This window comes from Siphateles boraxobius, unplaced genomic scaffold, assembly GCF_051911475.1.
Source record: "Siphateles boraxobius isolate OS27281-9 unplaced genomic scaffold, OSU_SipBor_1 7, whole genome shotgun sequence".
In the NCBI taxonomy this organism is placed as follows: domain Eukaryota; kingdom Metazoa; phylum Chordata; class Actinopteri; order Cypriniformes; family Leuciscidae; genus Siphateles; species Siphateles boraxobius.
Genome location: NW_027509197.1, coordinates 8,122,152 through 8,148,953, shown reverse-complemented (window position 1 = coordinate 8,148,953; position 26,802 = coordinate 8,122,152). Strand labels below are relative to the sequence as shown.

The window sequence follows — 26,802 nt, the reverse complement described above, 5'->3', positions numbered from 1 at the left end:
TGGCAGTGTGCACATTTTTTTTCCCATTCATATTTTTTATGCATTTGGCAGATGCTTTTAGCTAAAGCAACATAAAATGCATTCAAGTTACCGTATACGTTTAATTTGAACCTAGGCACTTACCAGAATCACATTTAAACACAAAGCAAGAGTGGAGAGGGAAAAAAAAAGAAACATTTAATTGAACTTTAATTTAATCTAAATGGAATTAATTTGAGATGAGACACATTTTGGGCTGTGAAAAGAAAGACACATGGCAAATGCAGGGTCATTTCCAAGCTATCCTACTCTTTATTTAATGCAAATTACAGTACCAGGTAACTAGTCTCTGAATCCAAGTCACACCAAGGACCAAAACGGACATATTTACAAGGAGAGGAGACATTTAGCATACCTTCACAGAAAAAGAATATATTTCAAATAAAATAAAAATTTCAGTCACAAACAGAGGCATTCAAGTAATATTAATGTTATACAGGTTGCTTTTTTTTCTTTTTCATTTTAAACCAAGACAACTTTTTTTCCCCAATAAGTGTATTTAATGCGATAGTCTGTAGCCCGCAGTCCATAAAACATTTTTTTTTTGTCTTTTGGTAATTGTTTTTAACCCTTGTGTCTTTACATTTTTACTCTAACTTTAGTCACGAGAAGTGGTCACACCATTTGTGGAAAGCAACACATCTATGAATGCGTATCTTACAAGCAAAGCTTTACATTGAGGGTGCGGGGATGAGGGTCCGGCGGCTGCTACGGGACATCTCTACTGCGTACTGTCAGCTGGCCAACGAGCCAAAACACCGAAGAAATCATTATTGCCCCTGGGATGTGTCGCAGTTACGTCACAACACGCTCATAGTTGGTTCGCTTTGGTAGTGGAACGAGTGTAAGAACGTACATTGTGATTGGCTCCACAGGAACGTGACTTCCTCCACACACAAAAACATCTTTGTGCCAATAAGTGAGTGAATCCAAAGCAAAAAACAAGGAAAAACATGACAGAAATGCCATCGAGTGTGGTTTGTGACGGAAAATGAAGTCGGCTGTCAGTCATTCTGACTTGACCAATCAACAGCACCTGCAGAGGGTCACAGGAAGGGGTGTGGCCTGTCTTGAGTGTAGACAGAAAGGGGGTGTGGCCTAGGGACAGGAAGTGTGTGGAAGCAAAGGCACTCCAAACTATAGATACACTATACATTACTAGATATAGTTACAATAATATAGCTGGCACCTACTGTACAGATAAGATTGAACTATATGGCTGGAGAAAGCTCCTTGTCTACAGTATCCAACAAACAGGTCATTCTTACCCTGATCTTTTAAATCTGTTTTTAAATGTTTTTTTGTTTTTTCTTTGATCCATTTTTCATTTAATCCCTCGTCTTTGTTTCCGCTCATTAACAGTTCTCAGGTCAGCATATATATGTACATAGCAGAACACACGCATGTACACATTCACTCACACATGCTTACAAATTATACAAAAGTAAAATAAAAGTGTAAAAGCCAGAATTTGGTGAGGAGCAACATTTCTGTACTGTATATACATGTCTGCCATTTTCATGTAATGCTATACTTTGCGTATTAAGACATTCCGGATAAAGAAAAAGTACATTTTTCTGTAAGCATGTTGAAACGTAAATAGTGGTTGAACCAACACAGCCACTTCAGTTTAACATCACGAGGGTCGTCTCTGTGAAGTCTGCGTCACGTCGATGAGTTGTCTTCATCTATTCTTTATGTTTAGCTGTAACTCGCAGTGTGAACATGAACAATTAATCTGAGCGTTACAACACTGACCCACACGCGACAATAAATAACGGGAGGAAATCAGGACAGAAGGTGAGTGTAATTCTACCACGCGAACAGAAAACAGCACAAAAGAGCCAAACGCTTGCAAGAAAGGAGCTCCAGCAAAATGTGTCCAAGTTCTTAGTCATAAACATACTATTATTTTGGTCAGCGGCAAAATTTGCCACTGTCCTGGCAATCCGTGATGGATTCTGGACCGATGATGCTAGATATAGATCTATATATAACTATATATATATATTTATTTTACATAATGCAAAGTAATATATAAACTGTGTATGTATATATCATACAAGAACACAGAGATGGAGACGCACGTCTCACTTGCCAATCAAAAAGTCTGCACTTCCCCTTAGACCGCCCATTTTATAAAACAAAATAAAACATTCAGCAGACTTAAAAGTCCAAGATCATCTGCAACAGAGAATTTCTGTTAGCTTTGTGGTTGGAACATGCGGTTTTTACATTTATACCTCTTGTATACAGCTTTGTGAGTTTTTTTAGGATACAATTTTTTTAGGATATTTCCTTTAGTTTTGAATGCTGCATCATTTTCACCCAATACATACATATATACATAAATATATATATATATATATTGGGTAGCCATGCGCTATATAAGAGACCCAGAAAAGTAAAAAGGGACAGAACGTGTAGCTAGAGACAGTCCAGGTGAGAGAAGGGGAGTCCAAATGGAAACGGAAGTGGATGGATCTGGCTACCGGATTGCTTAAATAAGATTGTCCTCTGAGAATGAAAAAGAAAAAAAAAGTTCCGGCTGGTCACAGACCAGGTTTTATGGTTCAAACCCCTCTCCCTCCCTCCCATCCTCACTGATTTCTCTGTCGCTCTTGTGAATTACACCCGACAAGGCTTTTCCAAGTATCATTTTGAACTCTTTCTGAACTCCGTTAAAAAAAAGACGTAAATGAAGGTTGGCTCTTCTAGTCTGAATAAGAGTGGTGGTTACAAGACTCAAATCCTGCCCAATAAGCTGGTGAGCAGTGGGGTGGGCGTGGCCCTGGAGGCCAGGTCAGTTCCGATTGGCTGGGGCTCTCAGGTTGAGGTGTTGGAGGCGGAGGCAGAGGCTGCAGTTGTGGTCTGACTGCGATCACTATTGGCATCTGCACACAAAGAGAACAAATTTTCATTTTTATTAGTATATATTGTATGTTATGTACTGTCTTGATGTCATAATAAAATAATAATAAGTCACATTAAAAGAATTCCATTTTAATCAGTAGTAATGAGTAAAATAAATAACTTATACATTTATATTTGTAAAACATCCATAAAATCTAAATCATGTGATTCAACCAAGTCATGTTGTCTTTGGACAACATGCTGTAAAAAATGAACTAGGAGTGTGTGATTGTAATTGTTATTTTAACAACGTGGAAGCTGACATTATCGTGTACGTCACTTACTATGCAATAACCAAACGGAAAATGCCTTGAGAGTCCACTTATTCATGATGTTGCCTAGTAGAATACTTAGTATGCCTGCAAAATTCAGTATATGAAGGCTAAAAGGCCCCTGAATGAGTTTTTGTTTTATATTTCTTTGTGATATAGTTAAGCAGTATCATGAGTTAGAGTGCTGTTTTCCCCAAAAATCGCATTTTTGTGTACAAAATGTACAATCGCAAATGTGATATTGATTTTATACAACAGATCTACAAACAAGAAGTTAATATAGTGAGTTACATTTTGGACACAAAATTGTCAACATTGTCTCTTTTTGTTCTATTTTGCCAATGGAAATATTCCCAAACAAAGCTGCAGCAAAAAGGTGGGTGTTTCAACCCTGACTTAATCAGTGTTGCTGATGATCCGTTCATAAAGAATGGAATTTGACATAAAAGATGATGCACACATCTAGTAAGGTAAGAAAAAAGACCTAAACCAGTCATGGTACCAGCACAAGCACATTTAACCAGTCCTACTCAAACCGTTTTGACCGGGATTCGAACCGGCGTCTCCAGCATAGGATGTGGGCGCCCTAACAAGGCCACACTCTTAAGATCACACTCTCTAGCATCAGTCGCTAGTGCGCCTTTTGAGGCCTGGAGAAGTGAGTTTTACTCACACAGCTCTTACAAGCTGGCCTCCGTTACACTCACCCCCCTAAACCTCACTCCCACACGGGTCACGGCACCAAATGTAACCAGTCCTAACCGAATCGGCGTCTCCAACTTGGAAGGCAGGCATGCTAAAAAGGACACTAACAAGGACACTAATGAAAGCAGTCACTTGCTAGTGCTATTGAGGCCAGGGGAGTGAGGTTTACTCGAACAGCTCTTACTAGCTGGCCTCCGTTACACACACACACTCAGCAAAACACAATCTAACTATATTTATTCGACAAAATCCCAGAAAATATCGAGGTATCATTTTTTTCAATATGGCACGCCCCTAATATGGACATTATATCAAAGTAAGATATATACAAATAATAAGGGATGACAGATGAGCACAAAAGTGTCTAAAACAAGAACTGACCTGAAGTGGTAGAGGTGTTGGTGGGAGGAGAAGCTCCTGCCTGGTTACGTGCATGAGCGGGAATTAGGATAGAGGCCAGGGATGGGTTACTGGACAGCTCTGAGTGAAGAGAAAATAAAAACATATCATCAACAAATGGCTTGTCTTGCTTCTGACAGAACATTTCCTCATAAAAGCAAATGCTGAATACTGCCTTACCTTGAGTTGTGAAGTTGAATAAGGACGGTTTCTCACGCCCGTTAGGAAGCTTGACGTTTGGATCCCGCAGTTCATCGAAGAAGGAATGAGCGCAGGCCTCTAGTGGGGTCAGTCGAGCGGTTGGTGTGTACTCCAACAGCCGGGAACATAATGCAATGGCTTCCGGAGGCGTGCGTGGCCGGAACACCTGCGGAGAAGTTTAAGAAGTTTAGTGAGAGAAGACGACGGCCTCCTTTACATATTTTGGTATCAACAAACAGCAAGGGCCTCATTTATAAAATGTAAATATAATCTGAAATGATCAAAAATTCCACGGATCTAATGCTGCCTTCATGACGTGCTATCGGAATTATCGTAAATGCAGTATGAGTTTCCTAGTTTAAAAAAGGACATGTACGCCCTCTCAAGTGTTATTTACCACTGGGAAGCTCTGGGATGATTTTGGGCACGTCTTAAACTTTAAACATGGTATAGGGGCTGTGAACGGCTGTGACTGCAATTCTTTACTCGTTTTTTCCACAACAGCTACATCATTCCACAGTCTTGTTGTTAAAGTAGTGCATATTTACATATATGAATAATCATTTAAAGTGCAGTGTATGTATTATACACAGCAAAAATAGCCTGGATTTGATTGAAATCCCAGAAATCTTGATAGTGAAGTGAATGGGACACTAAATGTCATGTTGGCTTTAATAAGATTTTCAGGCAAGAATAAACCTGGTGTTCTCCGTGATTCCTGTTCTTTCCGACAACAAAGCACTTGAATGTGACAAGCTCGTAATTATAACTTCAGAAGTAGAAAGTAGGAACATTTCCGATAGCACATAAAGCCAGCATAATTTTGTCCATTAAAAATGAGGAACACATCTTGATTTGTTAAGGAGAAACTGTGTGATAATTGGAAAGCTTGCTTTCAAAGCTTTTTTGAATTAATAACTGCACATTATGAATGAATAACTTTTACATACGTTTTATATTTCATTCCGTCTCACCGTAATTCACATGGCACGCCTTTAGGGAGTTTTTTTGTTCCTATGGATGTTTTATGAATCATTAATAGGAAATTGAATCATCTATGAATCATTTAGGAAATTATTTAGGATGATTACACGCACATCTTAAGAAATGAGGCCCCAGGTTCCCATTGTGGCAACTTGTCCTGTATAGGCTGACATCATGTCCCATTATGGGGTTTTAAAGGAACTTTTTTGCCCCTGGGTAATAAATGTTCAAATGCTTTTTGTTGACAAGTCTTTAAGGTGCTTGTATATAAAGAAATTACCCATCCTAGGAAAACATCAACTGACATTAGCCTTGTTCTGACAGAGAAATAGGAAGGAATATTTATCTTTTAGAGGCGTTTGAGTCGCAGGCGTTTGGGCATATCCCGTGCAGAAGGTAAGACTGTCTTGAAGGGAGGGGTCTGATTGGAAGCAGGATAAGACTAAACACACCCTGCAGCTCAGTCATGTACTATACACAATGACCACCAGGGGGCATCTGAGAGATCCTGCCATTATGCTTCATGTGGACTAGCGTTGGGTAAATGGCCAGACACATTTAATCGTCATATCTGCATAATACTATTCAAGCATAAAATGTTTTTTAAGCAATAACTTAACTGGGTCACAATTTAGATTAGGGTCCAATTCTCATTGTTAACTAATTATTAACTACACCTTTTGCTTCAATCAACTCCTAATTAATGCCAATTAATAGTAAGGTAGTTGTTAAGTTTAGGTATTGGGTAGATCATGCAGGATAAGGCATTAGTATGTGCTTAATAATTCCTAGTAATCTGCATGCTTATAAAATACTAGTTAATAATGAGAATTGGACCCTAAACTAAAGTGTTCGCCTATACTGACAATTAGTTCAGGTAAACTTTAAAAGTAAAAAAATCCTTTCTAATCATACAATAGAAAAGTAGCAAGACTCCATTACCAGTTGAAACATGTCCATCCAGAACAGTTTAGCTGTCCTTCAACTGCAATTTTCAAATAACTCCGCAAGTTCAGTTTAATGTACATGCTAACAGTTTCAGTTGCATGGCAAAATCTACAATACCGCTTAAAGGTTTGGGGTCAGTGAGATTTTTTTGTTGTTGATGTTTTTGAAATTGAAAAGTCTCTTGAAAAATCTCTTAAGCTATAAAATTACAGTACATATTGGGAAGTGTTATTTCAATTAAAAATGACTGTTTTCAATTTAAATATATATTTTAAATGCAATTTATTCCTGTGATGGCAAAGCTGAATTTTCAGCATTATTACTCCAGTCTCCAGTGTCACATGATCCTTCAGAAATCATTCTAATGTGCTGATTTGATGCTCAAGAAACATTTCTGAAATCAGTTGTGTGGCCAAAAAAATTGTTTCCTTATTAATGCCACATTTTATCAATTTAATGCATCTTTGCCGAATAAAAAAGTATTATTATTTTTTTTCAAATCTTACTGACCCCAAACTTTTGAACAGTATATATATCACAAGCACAATCTAAACCAAAAACAACGAACACATAGCAAACAACAATTAAGTGCAATGAAGTCAGTAAGCAATGCAGAGCGTATCTGGTGAGGTCATTCGATTCAAATGAACATGCGGATGTGACATCACTGGCTGACAGTGGTTCTGCTCCAAAACCTAGTGAAATGCCATCCTGACTAATGGCTAAATATGCAGCTGCCTTATTATAATACATAGAACACAAATACTGATTAAAATATATCTTTATTTAATTTAGTATTGAATGAATTATAATTATATTGATACATGATGTATATTTACATATTTATTTGCCAGCATCTTGGATTATTATTATGATTTTTTTATCTTGACATTGTGCATTATGGAATTGCCTTCTCTCTTCTAAATCAAGCTATTTTGCAAGGCAGGATAATTATCCGCCTACCTTTCTGAACAGGATTCTTTCATGGGCAGCTCACTAGAAATCGGAACAGTGCGACTGTAATGTCACTTGGCTAACCGTCACAACAGAGCTCAGAAAGAGGACGACTAATGGAAAATGTTTCATCCTCTTTAATCAACTAGTTGAGAAGCCGTGAGTCCGAGAACGATAAATGAATTAAAGTAATGTCGGCGAGCCCTGTATGGTGCAGACGGGATGTGAATGAAATGGAGCCAGGATGATGAGTCGAGCTGAGGGCTGGAGGTGGAAGGCGGCTGTGCTAGAAGTAGTAAAACAGTTGACCTGTACCTGTTTACTCACCTTAGTCCATGGATGGGCCTTAATCTGGGGGAATTTGAACTCGGTGTAGTTTGGGTTCATTTCCCGAATCTGCTCACGTGTGGGAGTGCCAAGCACCTGTGACCACAAACACAGAGAAAGACCAGTCAAGATAAGATAATGCTGTTTCTTCAGCAATAGCCAACTTTATGTTCCGGAGGTCGGTTTTTATTAAAAAGGATTTCACCACTTTCTTTTTGTTATATGAAGATCACATGACAAAGCCAATGTTTTACCAATCCTTTTTTAATTTTGTTTATTTGTTTGTTTTAGTTTTCAAAAACAAGTTTATTGTTTTGCACTTTTCATATAAAACAACAACAGAACTTTCAAATGATAAAAAATAAAAATAGACTATTTCAATATTTATTTTGTGAAAATTATTTTTTATTATACATTTTCTATAAAATGATGTCTGTTCCACATCTGTATTACATGCAATTATCACTTAAGTAGGACTCTTTAGTTCACCCAATAATGAAAAAATGATCATCATTTACTCACCCTCATGTCGTTCAAAACCCGTATGACTTTCATCCATCATCGAAACACGAATGAAGATATTTTAAATGAAATCCGAGAGATTTCTGTCCCTCGATTAACCGTACGAGCCTCTACCACTTTGTCACTTCAAAAAAGTTCCCAAAGAGTCATGAAACTAATCCTCTTTTCTGAAGAGACTCGATTGCTTTATATGATGAACAGATTGAATTTAGGCTTTTATTCACATAAACATTGATCAGTGAACATAAACAGAAGCTCAACCGTACTTGCTTGACGCGCAAGAACTCTTGCTGAAGCTCAAACACGCTGCGTAACACGAGAATGAACCTCATTGGTTCTCACAAGGCAAGCGAACGCGCTTGAGCCTCCGTTTATCAAATCTGATATGCGAGTTGAATAATGTTTATATCTGAATAAAAGCCTAAATTCAATCTGTTCATCATGTCTTGTCAGAAAATTTAGACTAAACCACTCGATTCAAATGGATTAGTTTTATGATTTCTTTATAACATTTTGGAAGTGTCAAAGTGTTGCACGGACTGTCAATGGAGGAAAAGAAATCTCTCAGATTTCATGTAAATATCAAAAAAATGAAAGTCTTACAGGTTTGGAATGACATGATATATAACTTTATATATAATTTCATAATTACTTCTGTTGTTTTTGAAATATGTTTAAAGTGTATCGCAGAATATACCGACAAGCATTTATGGTAAACTAACATAGACCTCAATGTCAGTTCTATTGAAACTTGGGTGGCATGTAATTAAATATATGTGTGATTAACACATTAACTAGTACGAGTGTGAAAAGTTTTAAGAGAGTTTACAGTACCTTCTAAAAGCCCGCAGGGTCAAACCTGCCTTTACTTGAACTAACCATCTAAACCATCTGTGCAACAGTCAGTTCATAGGTCTTCCCACAAACTCATGCAAACATAGAGATTAAATCAGACAGAAGTGCTGGTGTAGCGGCGCCAGTACCTTGATGATTTCCACCAGCTGATCTACTCCACTGTCGCCGGGGAAAATCGGTTGCCCTAGCAACAGTTCCGCCAGCACACAGCCAGCTGACCACACATCTGCAGGGAAAGGGGGTCAGAGAGATGCTGCGAGTGAGCGAGGGACGTTCTTATTAGCCAGAGGTCAAGGACGCATAAAAAGCAAAACTGTGCAGAACACATCCTTTACACTATGAGCCTTCTATTCTTCTATGCTCAATGCATGTCCTTGCAAAATCACAAATGGCACGTAAAAGAAAAAAAAGCATAAACCAATGCTCAGAATATGAGCTAAAAATCCTTGAGCTGATAAGAGATACTTAAAGGGTTAGTTCACCCAAAAATGAAAATTAAGTCATTAATTACTCACCCCCATGCTGTACCAACCCCGTAAGACCTTCGTTCATCTTCGGAACACAAATGAAGATATTTTTGATTAAATCTGAGAGGTGGATCACTGCTACATAGGCTGCCAGAGGGAATGAAACTTGACGGCCCAGAAAGTCATTAAAGAACATGTTTAAATATTCCATGTGCCTTCAGTGGCTCAACTATAAGTTTATCAAGCGACGAGAATACTTTTTTTCCGAAAAAAAAACATAAATAACGACTTTATTCGACTATTCCTTTTCTTCCTTGTGGGCCTGAGACGAGAGTTCAAGAGATTTCCACGACGCATGCGTGAGAACTGAGAAGAGGACGTTCTTCTTCTAATACTTCTTGTTCAGTTCTCGCGCATGCGTCGTGGAAATCTCTTGAACTCTCGTCTCAGGCCCACAAGGAAGAAAATGAATAGTCGAATAAAGTCGTTATTTTATTTTTTTTTTTCGGAAAAAAAGTATTCTCGTCGCTTGATAAACTTATAGTTGAGCCACTGTAGGCACATGGAATATTTAAACATGTTCTTTAATGACTTTCTGGGCCGTCAAGTTTCATTCTCTCAGGCAGCAGCTATGTAGCAGTGATCCACCTCTCAGATTTAATCAAAAATATCTTCATTTGTGTTCCGAAGATGAACGAAGGTCTTACGGGGTTGGTACAGCATGGGGGTGAGTAATTAATGACTTAATTTTCATTTTTGGGTGAACTAACCCTTTAAGCTCCATATGAGGTCTATTATCTGCAAGAATGGAAAAAACACTTTATTTCGATTGTCCACCTTAGACATTCCACTAACTATAAGGAACTTTGCAACTACATATCAACTAGCAGTCATTATTAGAGTATTATTAGACTGTGCTTAACATCTGCTAACACTTTAATACTGTTTCGAAGTAACTGCATGTACTTATTCTACTAACCCGAACCCTAAACCTAACAATCTACTAATACTCTAATGAGAGTTCTTTATAAAGTTATAAAGTTAAAGTTATTTATAGTTGCAGTGAACTGATGACTTTTCAATTCCTGATACAATATTTAGTAATCAAGGTGGCCACTATAATGTCATGTATAAAGCTAATTGATTCATAGTAAATTTGACAGACAAAATTCATTTAATAAATAAATAAATAGCAACTAAAATTTTACACAATTATTACTCAAAATGAACTAATCTGAAATCAGAAATTTCCAGGCGGTAGATTTCGGAGCTACTGTCACTATGAATCGGACAACCTGGTATGAGTATTGCTAATCCCACAACAGCCAAACATCAATTAAATATTTACCCTAACTGATGCATCAGTGAAGTGTGCTTAATGTGCACATGTAGTGTACTTCAAATCTTAAAAGATTTTATATACATTAATAAAATAACAGGCCACTTAATATAAATTAAAACTATAATACATTTGTATCTAATTGCAATTAACATGCAATTAAGTGTCCAAAAACATTACATTCAGTTCGCACTTAAGTATATTATTTCCGTAATAAGGAAATACTCTTATCATAGTACTCATGTAAAAGTATGCTTTCACTATTGGTATGAATTTGCATATTTTTCATGATAAAAGGTATTATCCTAATGGAAGAGTAGTTTATAGTAGCAGAAATGATTTGCATGGTAGATGTGGTTGTAGTATGATTACAGCTCATATACCTATGCTGGAGGTGTAGTCGGTTGCTCCAAAGATGAGTTCAGGGGCTCTGTAGTACCGTGAGCATATGTAGGAAACGTTGGGCTCTCCACGTACTAACTGCTTAGCACTGTGAACAAAAAGACATATTTTCACTGTAACTCTGATCCAGTACAGTCTCTGAACACACTCATCACAATTTTAATTGAGTATGTCTATATTTTTATGTAGCTTGTTGGCAGTATAAATCACCATTCAGTTTTTTGGGCCACTCCATGCATTTTCTCTGATTGGATATCTATCCGATGTGTTATATATGTGCTATATGCAAATTGCACAGAGTTCATATCAACAAAAGCAACGGATATGAGCTCCATTTATTTTATCATCAGCTAATTTCAAGTCTCGAAAGTGTTTCAGAGGAGATTTACACCTGGTCTTTTCAGGATCGGATAGTAAAAACGTATGAATTGGGCTTAATATGAATAGACCCTTTGTATGGAAAATTACTTTTGTGCTTCACAGAAAAAAGAAAGAAAGAAAAGTATTTGTAATAACATGAGGTCAAGTAAATGACAAAATGTTTACTTTTGAGTAACTCTAACCCCTAAAAGTGTTTGGGCTAAACTTTTCCTATATTTTAGCTGAGAGCTATAAAGTCAAATGACATCTAAAGATGTCTAGATGTTAAGTTGAGTTGTTAACATCTCAAGTTCTCTTCCAATATACACATCCTAATCCTAATTCAAGGAAAATGTGCATTCTTTTTATCCAAGTGATCAGTAACAAGCAGGAGAATCACGAGCCCTCTTTTCAGTCAACCCACTTAAGGCAAGTGAAAAATGGATACTCGAAATATCACTTCACCTAAATTCTCCACTAGTATCCTAAAGCAGAAAAAGTGGAAAGCAGGTTAAATGAAAAAAGCTGAAGTCAGCACAGATATCTCAGAGCATAGCGAGACCATCTGGAAGCCTCTGGCGAGGTGTAATATGGGATTATCAGGTTAAATGCAGTAAAGCGATGCTTTCGGTTCATAGATCCACTGGGGCCGGCACTAGACCTTTGAAAGGTAATCAGAAAGGGCATTGACTCCTATGAATTGGCTGTCAAGAGATTACCAACTGACCTGCCAAAGTCACAGAGTTTAAGCACGGCTGTGTCCGGGTCCAGCAAAAGATTCTGGGGTTTTATGTCCCTATGGCAGATCCCAAAGGAATGGATGTAGGCAAGACTCCTGAAGAGCTGGTACATGTACAACTGCAGTGAAGACAAAAGGAAATATGCACAGGTCATTAGGTTAGAAAAGACGTCATAACAGGTCACAAATAATGCACACTAAAAATGTAGAATATAATTTTGCCTTCATGGCTTGAAATATCAAACGATTTAAGGGAATGACCAAAGGTGAAAATTTTCCAAACCCATTGTTCCAAATCCAAATGACTTTCTTTTTTTCCCCCATGGAACTAAAAACGTGAATGTTCGAACAATATCATGACTGCTCTTTTCCATTTAATGAAAGTGAATGGGGACAGGTGTTATCAAGATCCAAAATGGCATAAAACCACCATAATAGCGTTTAATATCATGAAAAAGGTTCATATGACCCTTCTGAAGTAATACAATAATTTTGTGTGATGCACACACTAATATATGGCAAATATGGCAACACTAACAATGGTGTTCCTCCATTAGAACGTTGATAGAGGAAAAGATTATTAGAGAACTATTATTGCGATGTTCTTCACCAAGATTTATAGTCTTGACTTCTAGGAATATAGTTCATGAGTCATAAGGACTAATTTTAGGATTCTCTTATGGTGCTTTTTTTGTCATTTTGGATCTTGAGACCCCAGCCCCTTTCACATTATTTGGAAAAGAGTGGCCACAAAATTCTTTAGAAATTCCCCTTTTTATTGTCATAGATAAAATAAAGTAACATGGTTTGAGAACAATATAATGCTAAAGAAAAAATGACAGAATTTTCACTTTTTTGATTGAATTGAACAGTGGTTCTTAAACTTTTTTGTTTTCCTCTAAGACCCCTCATTGTCCACATTAATATTCAAAGGCCCCATGACTTTGACAATTGTTTGTAATTTACTGGATAAGTATTAAGGATAACGTTTTTTTTATTTATATTTTATTTAAAAAAATCTACCCAATAAAATATTTTAGAGGTTGACTAACTAAAAAAGTAAATTCTTTATATTAAAAAAAATGTCCATGGAGTTGAATATTGTATCTATAATATAGATTTTATTAACCCTATAAAGCATACTGTAACATATTTGATATGCAAATTTCCAAGGCCACTGCCAACGTGATGAAAACTATTGTTCTTGGAAATGCCCTTTATCATCTGATTGATACTTTTTAGCAAGTAAAAGGTCTTTTAGTATAATTGTAAAAATGTCCCCCTTCGGGTCATGGCACACATGTCTTTTTGCTGTGAGATCTTAACAGATTTTTTTTTATAAACTAAACGCAAGAATAACTTTTATACTCTTAGTGATATTTCAAAATGAACATTTACTGGACTAAAGCAACTTAGATTTACCCGATTATCCAAACATTATTTTAAAAAAAAGTTAAAATTGTGTACCAAACATATCAGGCTATTGAGGAACATTTATCTGTACATCTTTTACCATTGTACATAAATACCATCAACTTCACAAAATTGCATATTTTTGATAAGTTTGGGCCTCTGAATAAATATTGTATTTACTATAAATATAATACAAAACATAAAATACATATGTAGAATTATATATGGAAGTTTCGCTTTGGTTGATAACCACTGATTTAAAATCTATGTGGACGGTCTTCGCATATAATTGTATCGGTACATACGTGTGTGTGTGTGTGTGTGTGTGTGTGTGTGTGTGTTTCACTCTTCATGTCACATCCTGCCAATAGCAGGAAGGATATAGCTCAGGACACAGCACAAAGCCATGATGATGTCATCACAGCAGTCAAGACACTGGTGACGCAAAACTGCACAGGAGGAGAGGGAGGAAATGCCAACATAAACTCGGCTGACCCGAAACCTCACCAGTGAGAAGGTTTTCACTCAGGATGTACACATCATTCAGAGGACACACAATAGAAACCATTAGGAATGATCCGCACCTTGACATAAACCATGGGAAGGGTCTGCTTAGCGCGGCTGTAGTGTCTCGCCACTCTGTACACGGTCTCAGGGACGTAGTCCAGAACCAAATTCAGATACACCTCATCCTTCTGTGGGCAGAGTGGGAAGAAAGCAAATACTTTAAGTCACACAGTTAAAAGTGTCAGGCTTAATAGCACATACATATATAACTTTAGTGAATCTATATATAAAGTAAGCTCGGTATGGAAGAGGATAATGACTCTGAGTCAAAGTCTACACTATAAATGTCCCATATGCCCCATCCCTCCATATATATCCATGATTGAACAGCCAGCTTACGAACTATAAAAAAGCTGCCATGGAAACGACACAAAACAGCGGATTCTCTGGCATGATGTCATTGGGGACGTTGACTGCCATGCATTGTGTGGAACTGTGCCTGTAAGCGAGAGATAATAATGCCCGCCATCTTTACATAACATAAATGCTCAGACACTGAAGTCATATCTTCCTGAATAACCAAAGGAAAGGAAGTATAAATGGAGTGGCCTACAGGGCCACTCTGACCCTCATTTGATGTCACATCCTGTCTTTTATCCCCTTCTTCCTTCCTCCACAAGTTCAGTTGTGAGAGAGTCCATTTCTGCTGGACTTCACATGCCTGAGATCATTTACTTTAGGCATGACCCAAAAGGTCACGAGTCAAACTGACATTGCATATTCCGCTTAACATGTGAAGATAATTCAATCTAAGAATAAGATGTACAAATATAAAAGAGATATACATAGAGCTATAAAAGATTTAAAAAGATTCAAAATATCGACAGCCTCAATTCACATTACAAAAAAATAGCACTCCACATCAGAATTGGAAATTAACGGGGCGATGGGGCAAACATACCACTAAAACAAACAAAAATGTCCCCCAAATTCAAGATAAAGGGGCAAAAATTGCCTGTCCACAATAAATCAAAATCTATTATGACTGTTGCAATTAAAATGAAATGTAAAAATTAAATGAAAAGCGTTGCCTGAATCATTATATTTATATTTACTCACGCTGCACCAAAGATTTATTTTTACACATTGTTTTTTGCAGCCTTGAACATTACAACCAACCACATACGTATCTGTTGAGCATATGAATGCAATGGCCAATAAGAGGTATTTAGATTAGTCACCGTTCACAGCCTACTTTATATAGGCTGAGATAAATAACATTAATCTCATAACATTATGCAATTGTTTTATGCCTTTTGAGGAGTGTTAAGCATGCCATGTGATTTAATTTAATATATTGCCAATTAACTGAATATATTATCAAGTATTTGACATAAAATACAACACAGACACATTTAATGAAGGAATTCTAAAAATTGCCCTTATAAAAATTTACCCTTAATTGAAAAGTTTATTTTTAGACCCTGCTCCGCACATTTTGTAATATATCTTATTTGGTGTTTCACAAGAGCAAGAAAGAAGGTTGGCAACAACATGAGGGGGAGTAAATGACTACTATTCCTAGAACAAAATCTTGATCAAATATTTACAAAAAAATAAATAAAATTAAAACAAATCTGGTTACAAGCAGCAAACTATTTCTTCACAAAGAGAGAACACACAATGAATTTGTTAGAACCACTATTTTTCACTAGCCAAGTGTTTTTCTCCAATAACGGATGTTTGATTTCCAAAAAAAATGTGGGGGGAAAAACCAACCCCCTGACTGTGCGGTGCAGCTAAAATTAGTCCTAGCCATGACTCACTCTCCTCCCTCGCTACAGCAACAGCAACACTTCCTCATTTACGGCCGATCGGAGGAACTCTGAGGCGACTGAGATGCTCTCGCCAGATTCTGATTGGCTGCTGCTCGGTGGTCACATAACTTTGTGATCATGTGATTGGTTGATCTGTGGCTCACGGCACAGTATCCAACATCTCCCACAGGTAGAGACTCATCCATCCCCAGGCCTTGCTATTACGGTCTCTTTCACAATATCAGCTCATTATCACATGGGTTAATGAGCTGATGAGTTGAATCAGGTGTGTTTCATTAGGGAGACAAAGAAAACGTGCAGTGTCGGGGGTACTCCAGGAGCAGGGTTGGGAACCACTGCTCTATAGTGTGTTGTAAATACTAAACAAAACTACCAAACAGTATTATTATTGTAAACATGTTCTAATGTTTTTTTTGTATTATTAAATTTTCACTCCAATTGATTCATTAGACCGATCAAACACTCGAGAAAACTCTCGAGTTCAAGAGAGAGACTTTTTGACTAATTCATTAAAAATAACTTTATTACTGTTGCTATTAAGGGGAATGAATGTCACGAAAATCATTTGGTTCTAATTCTGAATAAGTACTGGTTCTTGATTCCCAATCCTATTCATCAAGTCTCATACACTACAGTTCTTAAGATTTTTAATGCTTTGAAAAAAGTTTCTTACGCTCAACAAGCTTGTATTTATTTGAACAAAAAAAGTAATATTGTGAAATATTATTTGAACTTTAAATAACTTTTTTCTATCCTTTCAGCAGTCATTGCTCTAGTTTACTGTCACATGATCAGAAATCATTACAATATGCTGATTTGCTGCTCAAGCAACATTTCTTATCATTTATTATAATCAATGCTTAAAACAGTTGTGCTGCTTAAAGCTACACTGTGTAACTTTTTTAGTTTATTCTTAGCTAAAAACACTTAGTTCTTTCAAAAATATATGTGCTCATTAATGTATATTTACTTCGTTCAAGTAATAAAGTATTCTCGTGAGTGTATAATATGCCATTGAAAATACATACGGGTAAGGGGTTCTAATGTCGGTTGTCATGTTGCCCCTCCATCTTGAAAGTACATTAGCCAAAGAGGGACATACCCGTTAATTCAAGCTTCGCCTTTCACGTTTTAACACTCGATGGCACCGTGTCGAATGTCAAGAGGGGGATTGCTTGAGACTGATATATAAAAACCTGAAAGCCTTTTTGAAAGTCTGTTGCTGATGGAGGATCACTCTTATTCTCGAGGATACGTATCAGAGTCGCCAAGGAAGCGAAAAAGAGAATTAAGACGGCAACGCAACAGGCAAATCAAGAGTGGCCTTTCCAAGATGGAAAGAGCTCATGACGAGCAACAATTTTAAAAAGGACGCCGACGTTGCCTGCTTTCTTCTCGACATGTAACGTTAATTAAGCCTATTTGTGTATATTGGAAGTTTCATTGTTGCTTGGCTAATTATATCATGGTGTGCTGTGCATAACGCTAGAACGACATCTAGGATAGGTTTCCTCGCGTCAATGATGAAAAGTATTGTTTACCTTGTGACATAAATCCGTGTTCTATTACAGATAACATGTGATTAATATTTTAATGGTATAGAAAATGATATAGCCTACAATGTAAACTTTGCCTTACGCTAGTGATGTCGTACAACATACAGAATAACGATAGCACTGATAAAAGTTACTTTACTAAGATTAGCTTGCATTCGTCTGGGAACTTGATAACTGATGTTAGCAATGAAATGGTAAAAAAATAACGAAAACTTAAAACTATATTCATTTTACACGGATGTCATAACCTATAAGTTACCTGACAAATTAAATTACTGCAAATTATAATAGTTTTCTAAAATAACCTCATCACTTGAAGGAACACTCATGGACGAGGTCGAACTGGAAGCCATGTTAATCTTGGACTACATTGGCCACCGTAGGAGTTAAAACGAAATCGGAATTGACCCTTCGCTAAGCCCCGCCCTCCTTAGTTACTGTTGCTACGCCTGTCAAGCTTTCGCGTCTAGCACATCTATTACAGTGTGTATGCACCGCTGTCAAACATTCCCAATGAGATAATTAGTAATTTTTGGCGAACATGTGAAATATCTGAGAGAGCAAGACAAAAGGGACTTCAGTGTGCATTCGAGGGATATATCCACGACATAATATGCAACAGATTAGAGAATAATTTAATAAAAATTGAAGCTAAAGCCTATAGTCGCAGCAGCCGCCGCCTCATACGCTGACCATTCACATGGGAAACACACAAATCGAGGAACAGCTATGTTCGTGCACAGCAGGGTAAGTGAAATGTGAAACTAATCTAATAATTATAAATCAAACAGTTTATCCATAAATCTTGTGGAATAACACTAACACCTGGAGAGCCGCGATCGGATTGGGTTAACCCAGTCAGGGGTAGTAGGCCGTCGATTAACAAAATGCTGAAATATATTTTAAGTATGTCAGTGAGCCTCCCTCTTGTCTTTAAATGTCATATTTTACGTTAAAACATGTGCATTATGAACAAAGAACCGTAATTATTTCCAACTTCCAAGCAATATGTGTTTTTGTCAATCCTGTCGACACTTAGTTGTGAATGGGGTCTCCCACACTGCTTGATCCACGCACATCATTTCTCACCTTGGCTTTTAGATTTTCGGGAAGGAAAAAAATTCCCCTCCCCCGTCCAAACTTTTAGGATACCAGGTATCAGATTAGCACAATCTATACGCCCAACGCTTGGGCATGTTTCCCTCGCTCGAAAGCTTGCCAGACCTCCCGCGCCTAGTTACCGTTGCTAAGACACGATTGGCACGTGGCGGTTTTCGGGCGTGGCTTAGCGAAGGGTCAATTGAGAGGAACATCAACTAATATTCACTGGATGGTCATATACCCTTTCATCGCTAGATGGGGGTAAAAATCACACAGTATAGCTTTAATATTTTTTTAATATTTTTTTTTTCTTTGATGAACAGAAAGATGCAAAATAACTGCATTTATTCGAATTAGAATTATTTTGTCACATTATGTGTCTTTACTGTGTCACTTATCACCAATTGAATGTGTCCTTGCTGAATAAAAGTGTGAGACAAGATACATATAGCTACAGTGCATGAATAAATGAGTTTGTTTCACACAAATACAAAATACCATGTGACACAACCTAGAGCCTCTTTCTCTACCACTCTCTCTCTCTTCCTATTTTCGTCTGAGTCGTCTATGTAGATGTATTTTTTGACTCATCCGTGCCGGTCTTATGTGGCTCCCCTGTGAGGAAAAATCAGCGGGCACTAAGTATGGGAGAGAGAGGGATCATGGGTAATGGCTGGTGGTTGTCAAGACCCAGCAATCTCCTTACGTGTCAGTATACAAGCACCTGTCTCTGTAGACTCATACGACATTCATAAATAGATGCTTTCAATATGTTCTGTTGGTTAAGTCTTTGCTCAATCAGCTGAACATGCTAACTCAACACTGAGACCACACACACTCAGACACATATTTCTCTGTTCCAAAACCTAGTGACCTACTATGTAAGCAGTATTTTAAAGCATCAAATGGACTTCAGACATTTAGACTGTTCCTAAAGACAATAAGCATAATGTTTTTTTTTCTTTTGAGACAAAGGGACTGTCAGAAGACAATCCTTCAATGAATCTAATCAAACATACACCCAAGAGGGTACATAAAGTGATAGAAATGTTGATTATAAATATGAATCATTAAATACTAAACATTATCAATGAAGATAATTAAATTTAATAAGAGACAGACTATTTTACTTTATGCGTATTACAGTACTGCATTGTTATCTAAGCAAACATGCTAACAGAAAACTATTGCTGAAATCAATTGTTGCATATGTAAAGTTTCAAATCAATCACGAAGTGACAAAGAATGCCTTTGAAATGGATTCAAATCAAACCATCTATTATATAAAGCATCTTTATAGGTTTGTATAGGTTTTATTTTGGAAGTTTTTTTTCTCTATAGTACTTCATGCGTTAACACATGTGGAATATTCCTCATATTAAGCCACCAGAAAAAAGGAAGAAAATAATATCGTATTCAACGATAGTGTAAAAAATATTCACTTTAAATGTACTGTATTATTGAATAACACACTACAGTTAATATTAGAATCAAGTACTTTGTGATTTAGTATGTTAGTCAACAAATCAAAATAAGTGTACAACAAAAGTTTATTAAAACATAATGTACTTTAGAGTAAAACTTTTAATTTGACCCTACCAAAGTGCACTTTTTAAAAGTTGCACTTTATAAAACAAATGCACATAAAAGACTTGCTTTGTTTCTCAATAATATTTTTTGCAAGGAAATTAATACCTATATAATACCATTGTCATAGGTCCAAAAATATATTATGAATAAAAAAAATGTTCACTGGCGTAACTTGTGAGTGAAGTGGGACAGGAGTGTGTCTAAACTAAACCAATAAATCAATTTCAATAGTACACTGAGTTTAATTTATCAACATAGAACTCATGTTTAATGTGATCGGTTCACCCAACATGTACCATATTTAGTCCCGAGAGTCTTGAAGTCATTGAATAAATACATAGATCTGCATGTGTTGTTTATGTGTCCTAATGGGCTGGTGGTACATGGGCTTTTCGTTAAGCGTGTCAGAGGTTAGGAGTGAGGAGTCGGATTGAAGAAGGGATGCAGAAAATCTGTCGAGAAACATAGGTGAGTCGTCCATGTATATACAGTTTAGGCCTCCTCTCGATAGATCATTTGAACGTGTTCATGTAGTCAGAACAGCAAGGCCACTTACTACTGTATGTTTTGGAACAGCGCCTGTGGCTGTAGGGAGAGTTGTTTAAAGGGGTCTGGGGTCAGGCTCCAGTGTGCAACAACACTTCTACTAAGCGTGCCACTTTGCTGAAGTGGAAGTTGTTTGGAGGGAGAGCAGACCACGTCCAGACATGACGCCACCTCATCATTGTTGAACGGTCTCTTTTCAAGCCTGATTTTAATCTCTTTCCCTCTCTCCAAGCCTACGTCATCCATCTCTCTCTATCTTTGTGTTTTATCACTCCATGAGATGCTCTGGGCTCTGATTTCATGTTGGTTTATACTATAGGCAAAAAACAGAACAGCTACTAAAATTACAGTAGAGAGAAGCCAACCAGTCTACTGGGCGGTATGATGGTGCACACCATGCGACGGTAGAAATGTGTCACTGGTAGAGATTCTGCTAAACCTTTTATGGCACTGTTCAATCAGACAGACATTTACAGTGATGGCTTTATTGATTATGATGGGGGCGATTTAGTTGCGAAGTTCAAATTGGGTCTGGTGTAGGCGCAGTGTTAAGGCTTCTTCACACCAAGAACGATAACTATAAAAATAACTATACTAGTGTCCACACCAACGGACTTAACTTTATTAAAAGCACATGCAGCAATTATGTTGTCTGCCACTTTAAATGCTTGAGCTATTTGAAGTCGAGTGGATTCTGTTTGGCTGTCAATGTTTTTATTGTTCATCAGCTGGGAAAAAAATCATTCTGAAAGTGATATCAATGATATCGTTCCACTGTGACGTTATCGTTATAGTTGTGGTGTGGACTTCGCTATTCTATGGAAGCTTGTTTCCGCCACAGAATAAAATAAAAAAGCTAATTGCAACTTGTTATCCTACTATTCTGACTTTGTTTCTCATTCAATTATGAGTTTAGATCTCGCAATTCTGGTAGAGTTGATAAGTCTATAAAGAGTCTATAAAGTCACAATTGCAAGATTGCAGTCTACACATAACACAATTGCAGTCTTTTCCCCTCAGGATTGGACTTTATAACTTGCAATCGAAAGTTTATATTAGGGCTGTGAACCTACACTGGTCTCACGGTTCGGTTCGATTATCATGTCATCGATTCAGTTCAATTGGGTATCACAATGCATTTCAATGCAACGCATCCTCAATTTTCAAATTTACTTTAAAAGTGATCCGTGCGCGTGCGTGTGTGTTCGTCTGTTCGGGAAGTCGCAGTGACAGAAACAGTGACATTCCAGTTTGAATTTCAAAGGCCTGTTTATGCCATTAAGAAAATAAACTTTTATCAAATCAATCTTGTTTTAAAGAAATGTTTATTTAAAAGTAGCGCTCATTCATCAGTGTATATGTCGCCATTAGAGGCGCGTGCATCAACCGTCGAGAGTTCACTGTTAAAAATGACGATCATTTATAATCACCCGTAACAACACAGAATAATTGTAATTTCACCATCGGCTGGCAGCGAATACTTAAATCAGAGAACAATATTGAGGCTGGTGGATTATTTGTTTTGGCTGCGGATTCGGGTGACGTTGAAGCTCATTCTCTTACTCTAAAGCAGTCCGGCTCTGCCAGGCGTAACAGCTCGGGGTGAACACGGCTAACATTGTTTATCAAGTTAATATAGCTATTACCTCCTGCCTATTCTATTTGTAAAGTGGCATTTTTGGGTTATGGAAACGACACTTACCATGGTGAATTCACAATACTAACAAGAACTGTTAATGAAACAGCTCCTGGTGAATAGAATGAAAATCATACCTGCATGTAAATCCTTCTCAGCTAACACGTGATTTATTGGTATTTTACTTTTATTCCGTGACTTACTAATTTACATTGTAACGACGTTGCTCGTAGTTTCTTTTGCACTTTATACAGTGAAGCGATACACAGCGCGCGCCGCCGCATTTGCGCGTGCAATTGAAGAGTGCGCGCTACGAGCACAGTATAACGGCTGACAGGACAGTAAAGTCCGTTTTTCTGAGATGAAAGACTTTTTATTTCAGCGTACACTTACGTCACTGCCTGGTATGTCATATTGTGCTGGGTTTTCTGAAGTAGTCGTGATTCGCCTCTCATAACATAATTATGCTCTAAACACACACACACGCAGAGTGGATTTTCTTTTGTAATCGCGGCTTTGAACGATTACGTAATCGTGGCATCCGTAATCGTAATTAGAAAGTCGATTAATTGTGCAGCCCTACTTTATATTACACAATTCTGACTTTTTTTTCTTGCAATTGCAAGAAATAAACTAGCAATTCTTTTTTCTCACAATTTCGACTTTATATCTTGCACTCCTGCTTTATAACATGCAATTGCGACTTTACATCACACAATTCTGACTTTTTTTTCTCACAAGTGCAAACTCTCAGTTGTGAGATAAAAAGTCTTCCATACGATCTCTTAGAGTGAGAGTGATTTTTAAAACTTTATGGTTATAGTTATCATTATAGTTATCATCCTTGGTGCGAACAGGCCGGATGTTTACAGTTGCCAAGCATTGTCATAATATAAAATAGAACGTCTGATCACAGGTGCTGGTGGTTATCATCAGACAATGAAGAAGAAAATAATTACACATTCACCAAAGAAAAAAACCTAGATTTGACGAGCCAAATGTTTGTGTCTGGTGTGAATAGCTCCATATGAATCCACCAATTCTATTCAAAATCTTCATCGCATTTACGTTTGTGGTGTGAAAGGGCCGTAAAGTTTACGATTCTCTGAAACTGCGGTAACATAGTCGCACCTCCATCATTTTGGTTCAACAAAATAGGACTGATGTTAATGAGGTGGAGTAATAACTTTTGGTGTTTAATCAATTCGAGAATGCAATTAATGTCATATTATTATAGTTAATTTTCACAAACAACAACAGAAAGCTGTTCAATCAGAATCATTCAACTGTTGGCAATGATGGAAAATGTTACCAAAGTTGGCTAATAATGCTTTTGGGAAATGCACCCCAGTTTAGTAAAGCACATAAATTACACACTTCACTTTTAAACTCGGAAAAGAGAATTTTAACATAAAAATGATCTTGGAATAATGTTAAGGGTTTGTTCTCAGTGAACGAATGGACTGTTGCCGTATCACTACCGCCATGGACATGATTTTTCATCTTCCTTCCCCTTCAGATCTTGTTCCAGTTACCTAGACTATTATCATTATTATTATTTTATGGACCTGTTCTCCATGCACTCCCTGTTAGCCTTTACCCTGGTGCTCTGTGATTCTGGGTTACAGAGGGGTAGCGGCGTTCATGTGGGTGTGTGAGCGCAGAAATCAGCTGACATTTCGAAAGTATGTTTCTCAGAGAAGAAAAAACGGTGGTCAGGCGTTTTTGCAAAGTCATGGTGTGTGGGCAAGAGGTCGAGTGGTTCTGTGCGTATGATGTGTGAGATAATCGAGACCAAGAAAGACTGAGAGGCAGATATGTGGTTGGTGGTCAGACGACGTTGCAGTGTTGACAGTATTTATGTGTGTGTGTGTCTTAATATCTCAGTCAGAGAGTGTCAAGCCTACGTACTGTATGCCTTGCAGATACACAGATAATCACATGGGAAGAAGTTCTCAGAGTCGATTTATCTCCGGTCAGCATCTGGCCACCATTAGACTCCATTAGAGATTAATAAAAACACAGAGGCTTTTAGACAAGGGCTGGGCGATATAGTTTAAAAAAATCTCTTATACCCCTTTTCCACCAAAGCGTTTTGAGAGCCGGTTCGGAGCCGGTGCCTGCGCGCGAACCAGTTCTTTGTGTTTCGACAGCCAAAGAACCGGTTCTCGGCCAGGAAAACTGGTTCCAAAGCGGCACCAACTCTTTGCTGGACTAGAACCAGAGAACCGTTCTTTTACCACCATGCTTACGTCGGGGGCTGGGGGCGGGTTTAGATGTGTCCTAAACATCTTTTCTGACCGCAAAGCCAGGAGAAACATTTGCAGAAACACGATGTAGTCCGCCATTGTAATTGTTATGCTTGAAGTTGGCGCAAGCGTTTCTAGCTTTTTTTAAAAAAAAATTTATTGAAAACATTATGTAAGCAAAGAAGAAAACAGTCACAAAATAGAACAAATAAACGGAGAGAAAAAAAAGACAAGACAGGTGTACATAACTAATCAGAAAAGATTACATATCAAAGGAAAAGATTAAAAGACTTACATATTTCAATTGTTTTTAAAGCCTTCTTGGTTCACGAGTTAGAGATAATCCCAAAGTAATGTTGTACTTGCAAGCGTTTCTAGCTGAGACGTAAAGCGACGTACACAGTGACGTAACGACGTCGTTCGCTGAGCACTCTAGAAGTGGAAAAACAAACAGGTTCTGAGGAGGTTCGCAAGTTGAACCAACTCCGAACCAACTTTGAACCAGCACCAGTTCCGAACCCGTTCTTTTTTGGTGGAAAAGGGGTATTAGAGGGGTGGTTAATTATGATTACATTTTTCTAACTTTAGCTAGTGTGTAATGTTGCTGTTTGAGCATAAACAACATCTGCAAAGTTACAACGCTCAAAGTTCAAAGCAAAGGGAGATATTTGCTTTAAAAGAAATTGCTTTTCAATGATTACAACAAACAGCAGGTAAGGGACTACACAACATTCCTCACGGGTTATTGAGATCACTAACCCTAAAATGTACATAAACCCCGCCCCCAGGAACAAGATTTATAGATTATAAAGACATTGTGAATATATGTATTTACTATATTGCCTAGTTCAGACATATGACACTGAAAAGGGCACAGCATAAAAACACACTGTGATGTAGCAGGAGATAACTGCACAAGATGAAGTGATACAAGAGAGGCACTTGCCTTATCTCCACTGGAGTAGAAGAAGTAACGGAGACGCACAATGTTGCAGTGGTCCAGTTTCCTCATGATCTGAAGCTCACGGTTCTGCAAAAAACACAAAAAGGAAAACAATTTAATTAATGTATAATAATGTATTAAATAATATTCTCAGTTGTGTAGTACTCGGACACAGCAGCACTCTCAGCTAAGTTTAACAAGTTGATGTCACTTTTAATCCTTGTGATCCAGCGCAAATTATTTGGAAGATGAGTAGAAAGGCAGACCAAGTTTCAAATTTAGGGGACATTATTTAAGTAAATAAAGCAGAGTGCCTCTCCAATTGGTCATTAATTGATTGATTCATTCATTCATTTATTCAGGAACTGCAACATTGAGTGTTTTCAAACTTGGCAGGTTTGATTCGTTTAAAATGAACCCTGGTGCGATTGGTTTGTTAGTGCAGTTCATTCGAATAAGTGTGAAAGCTGCCACCCAGACCCTGGTGCGCACCAAACAATTGGACCGAGACCCACCTTCCGATTGGCTGAAATATGAACATAACATGGACATCAAGACATCTAAACTAACGAAAAACAGGATGTGATGTCACAAGATGCAACCTTAAAAAAGGGCAAAATGCTCAAGCATACCAGCTTTTCCTCGTCATAGGAGCTAAACTACCCATTACAGTTTGGTACAGGCATCAGAACTGGAGTCTAGTTTCCACATTTTCTAAAAACACCCTACATTGCTGAAATTAAACTGTAAGACTGTGATTGAAATTTCAATAATCAAATTCTAATTCCAATTCCAAAAGAAATACAAAGCAACAACAACATAATTTTTTGATAGCCTTTAATAATAATTACATACTGCATGTATGTATATATATGTGTGTGTGTGTGTGTGTGTGTGTGTGTGTGTGAGAGTGCTTCATTTCAGCTGTAAATAGCAGGTATGGCAAAAGCTTGAATAAAATGAACCTGCAATAGTATTCTCGACAGAATTCTTCGCT

At 37.4% G+C, this 26,802-nt stretch overlaps 1 protein-coding gene across 2 annotated transcripts in view; it reads right to left on the bottom strand.

Moving 5' to 3' along the window:
- Positions 1 to 2,343: 2,343 nt before the first annotated feature.
- The window catches only part of gsk3ba (glycogen synthase kinase 3 beta, genome duplicate a), a 60,437-nt gene continuing 35,978 nt past the window's right edge, over positions 2,344 to 26,802 (bottom strand). Inside the window, exons 3-11 of one of the 2 annotated variants that reach the window (XM_077216744.1) lie at positions 25,809 to 25,892; positions 14,424 to 14,534; positions 12,415 to 12,545; positions 11,309 to 11,415; positions 9,248 to 9,345; positions 7,731 to 7,838; positions 4,509 to 4,695; positions 4,311 to 4,409; positions 2,344 to 2,933 (exon numbers count right to left, since the gene is read on the bottom strand). In XM_077216744.1, coding sequence (XP_077072859.1) covers positions 2,866 to 2,933; positions 4,311 to 4,409; positions 4,509 to 4,695; positions 7,731 to 7,838; positions 9,248 to 9,345; positions 11,309 to 11,415; positions 12,415 to 12,545; positions 14,424 to 14,534; positions 25,809 to 25,892 — 993 coding nt within the window. In that variant the 3' untranslated portion in view covers positions 2,344 to 2,865. The remainder of the gene's footprint in view (positions 2,934 to 4,310; positions 4,410 to 4,508; positions 4,696 to 7,730; positions 7,839 to 9,247; positions 9,346 to 11,308; positions 11,416 to 12,414; positions 12,546 to 14,423; positions 14,535 to 25,808; positions 25,893 to 26,802) is intronic. The other variant, XM_077216745.1, reaches the window with a different exon arrangement.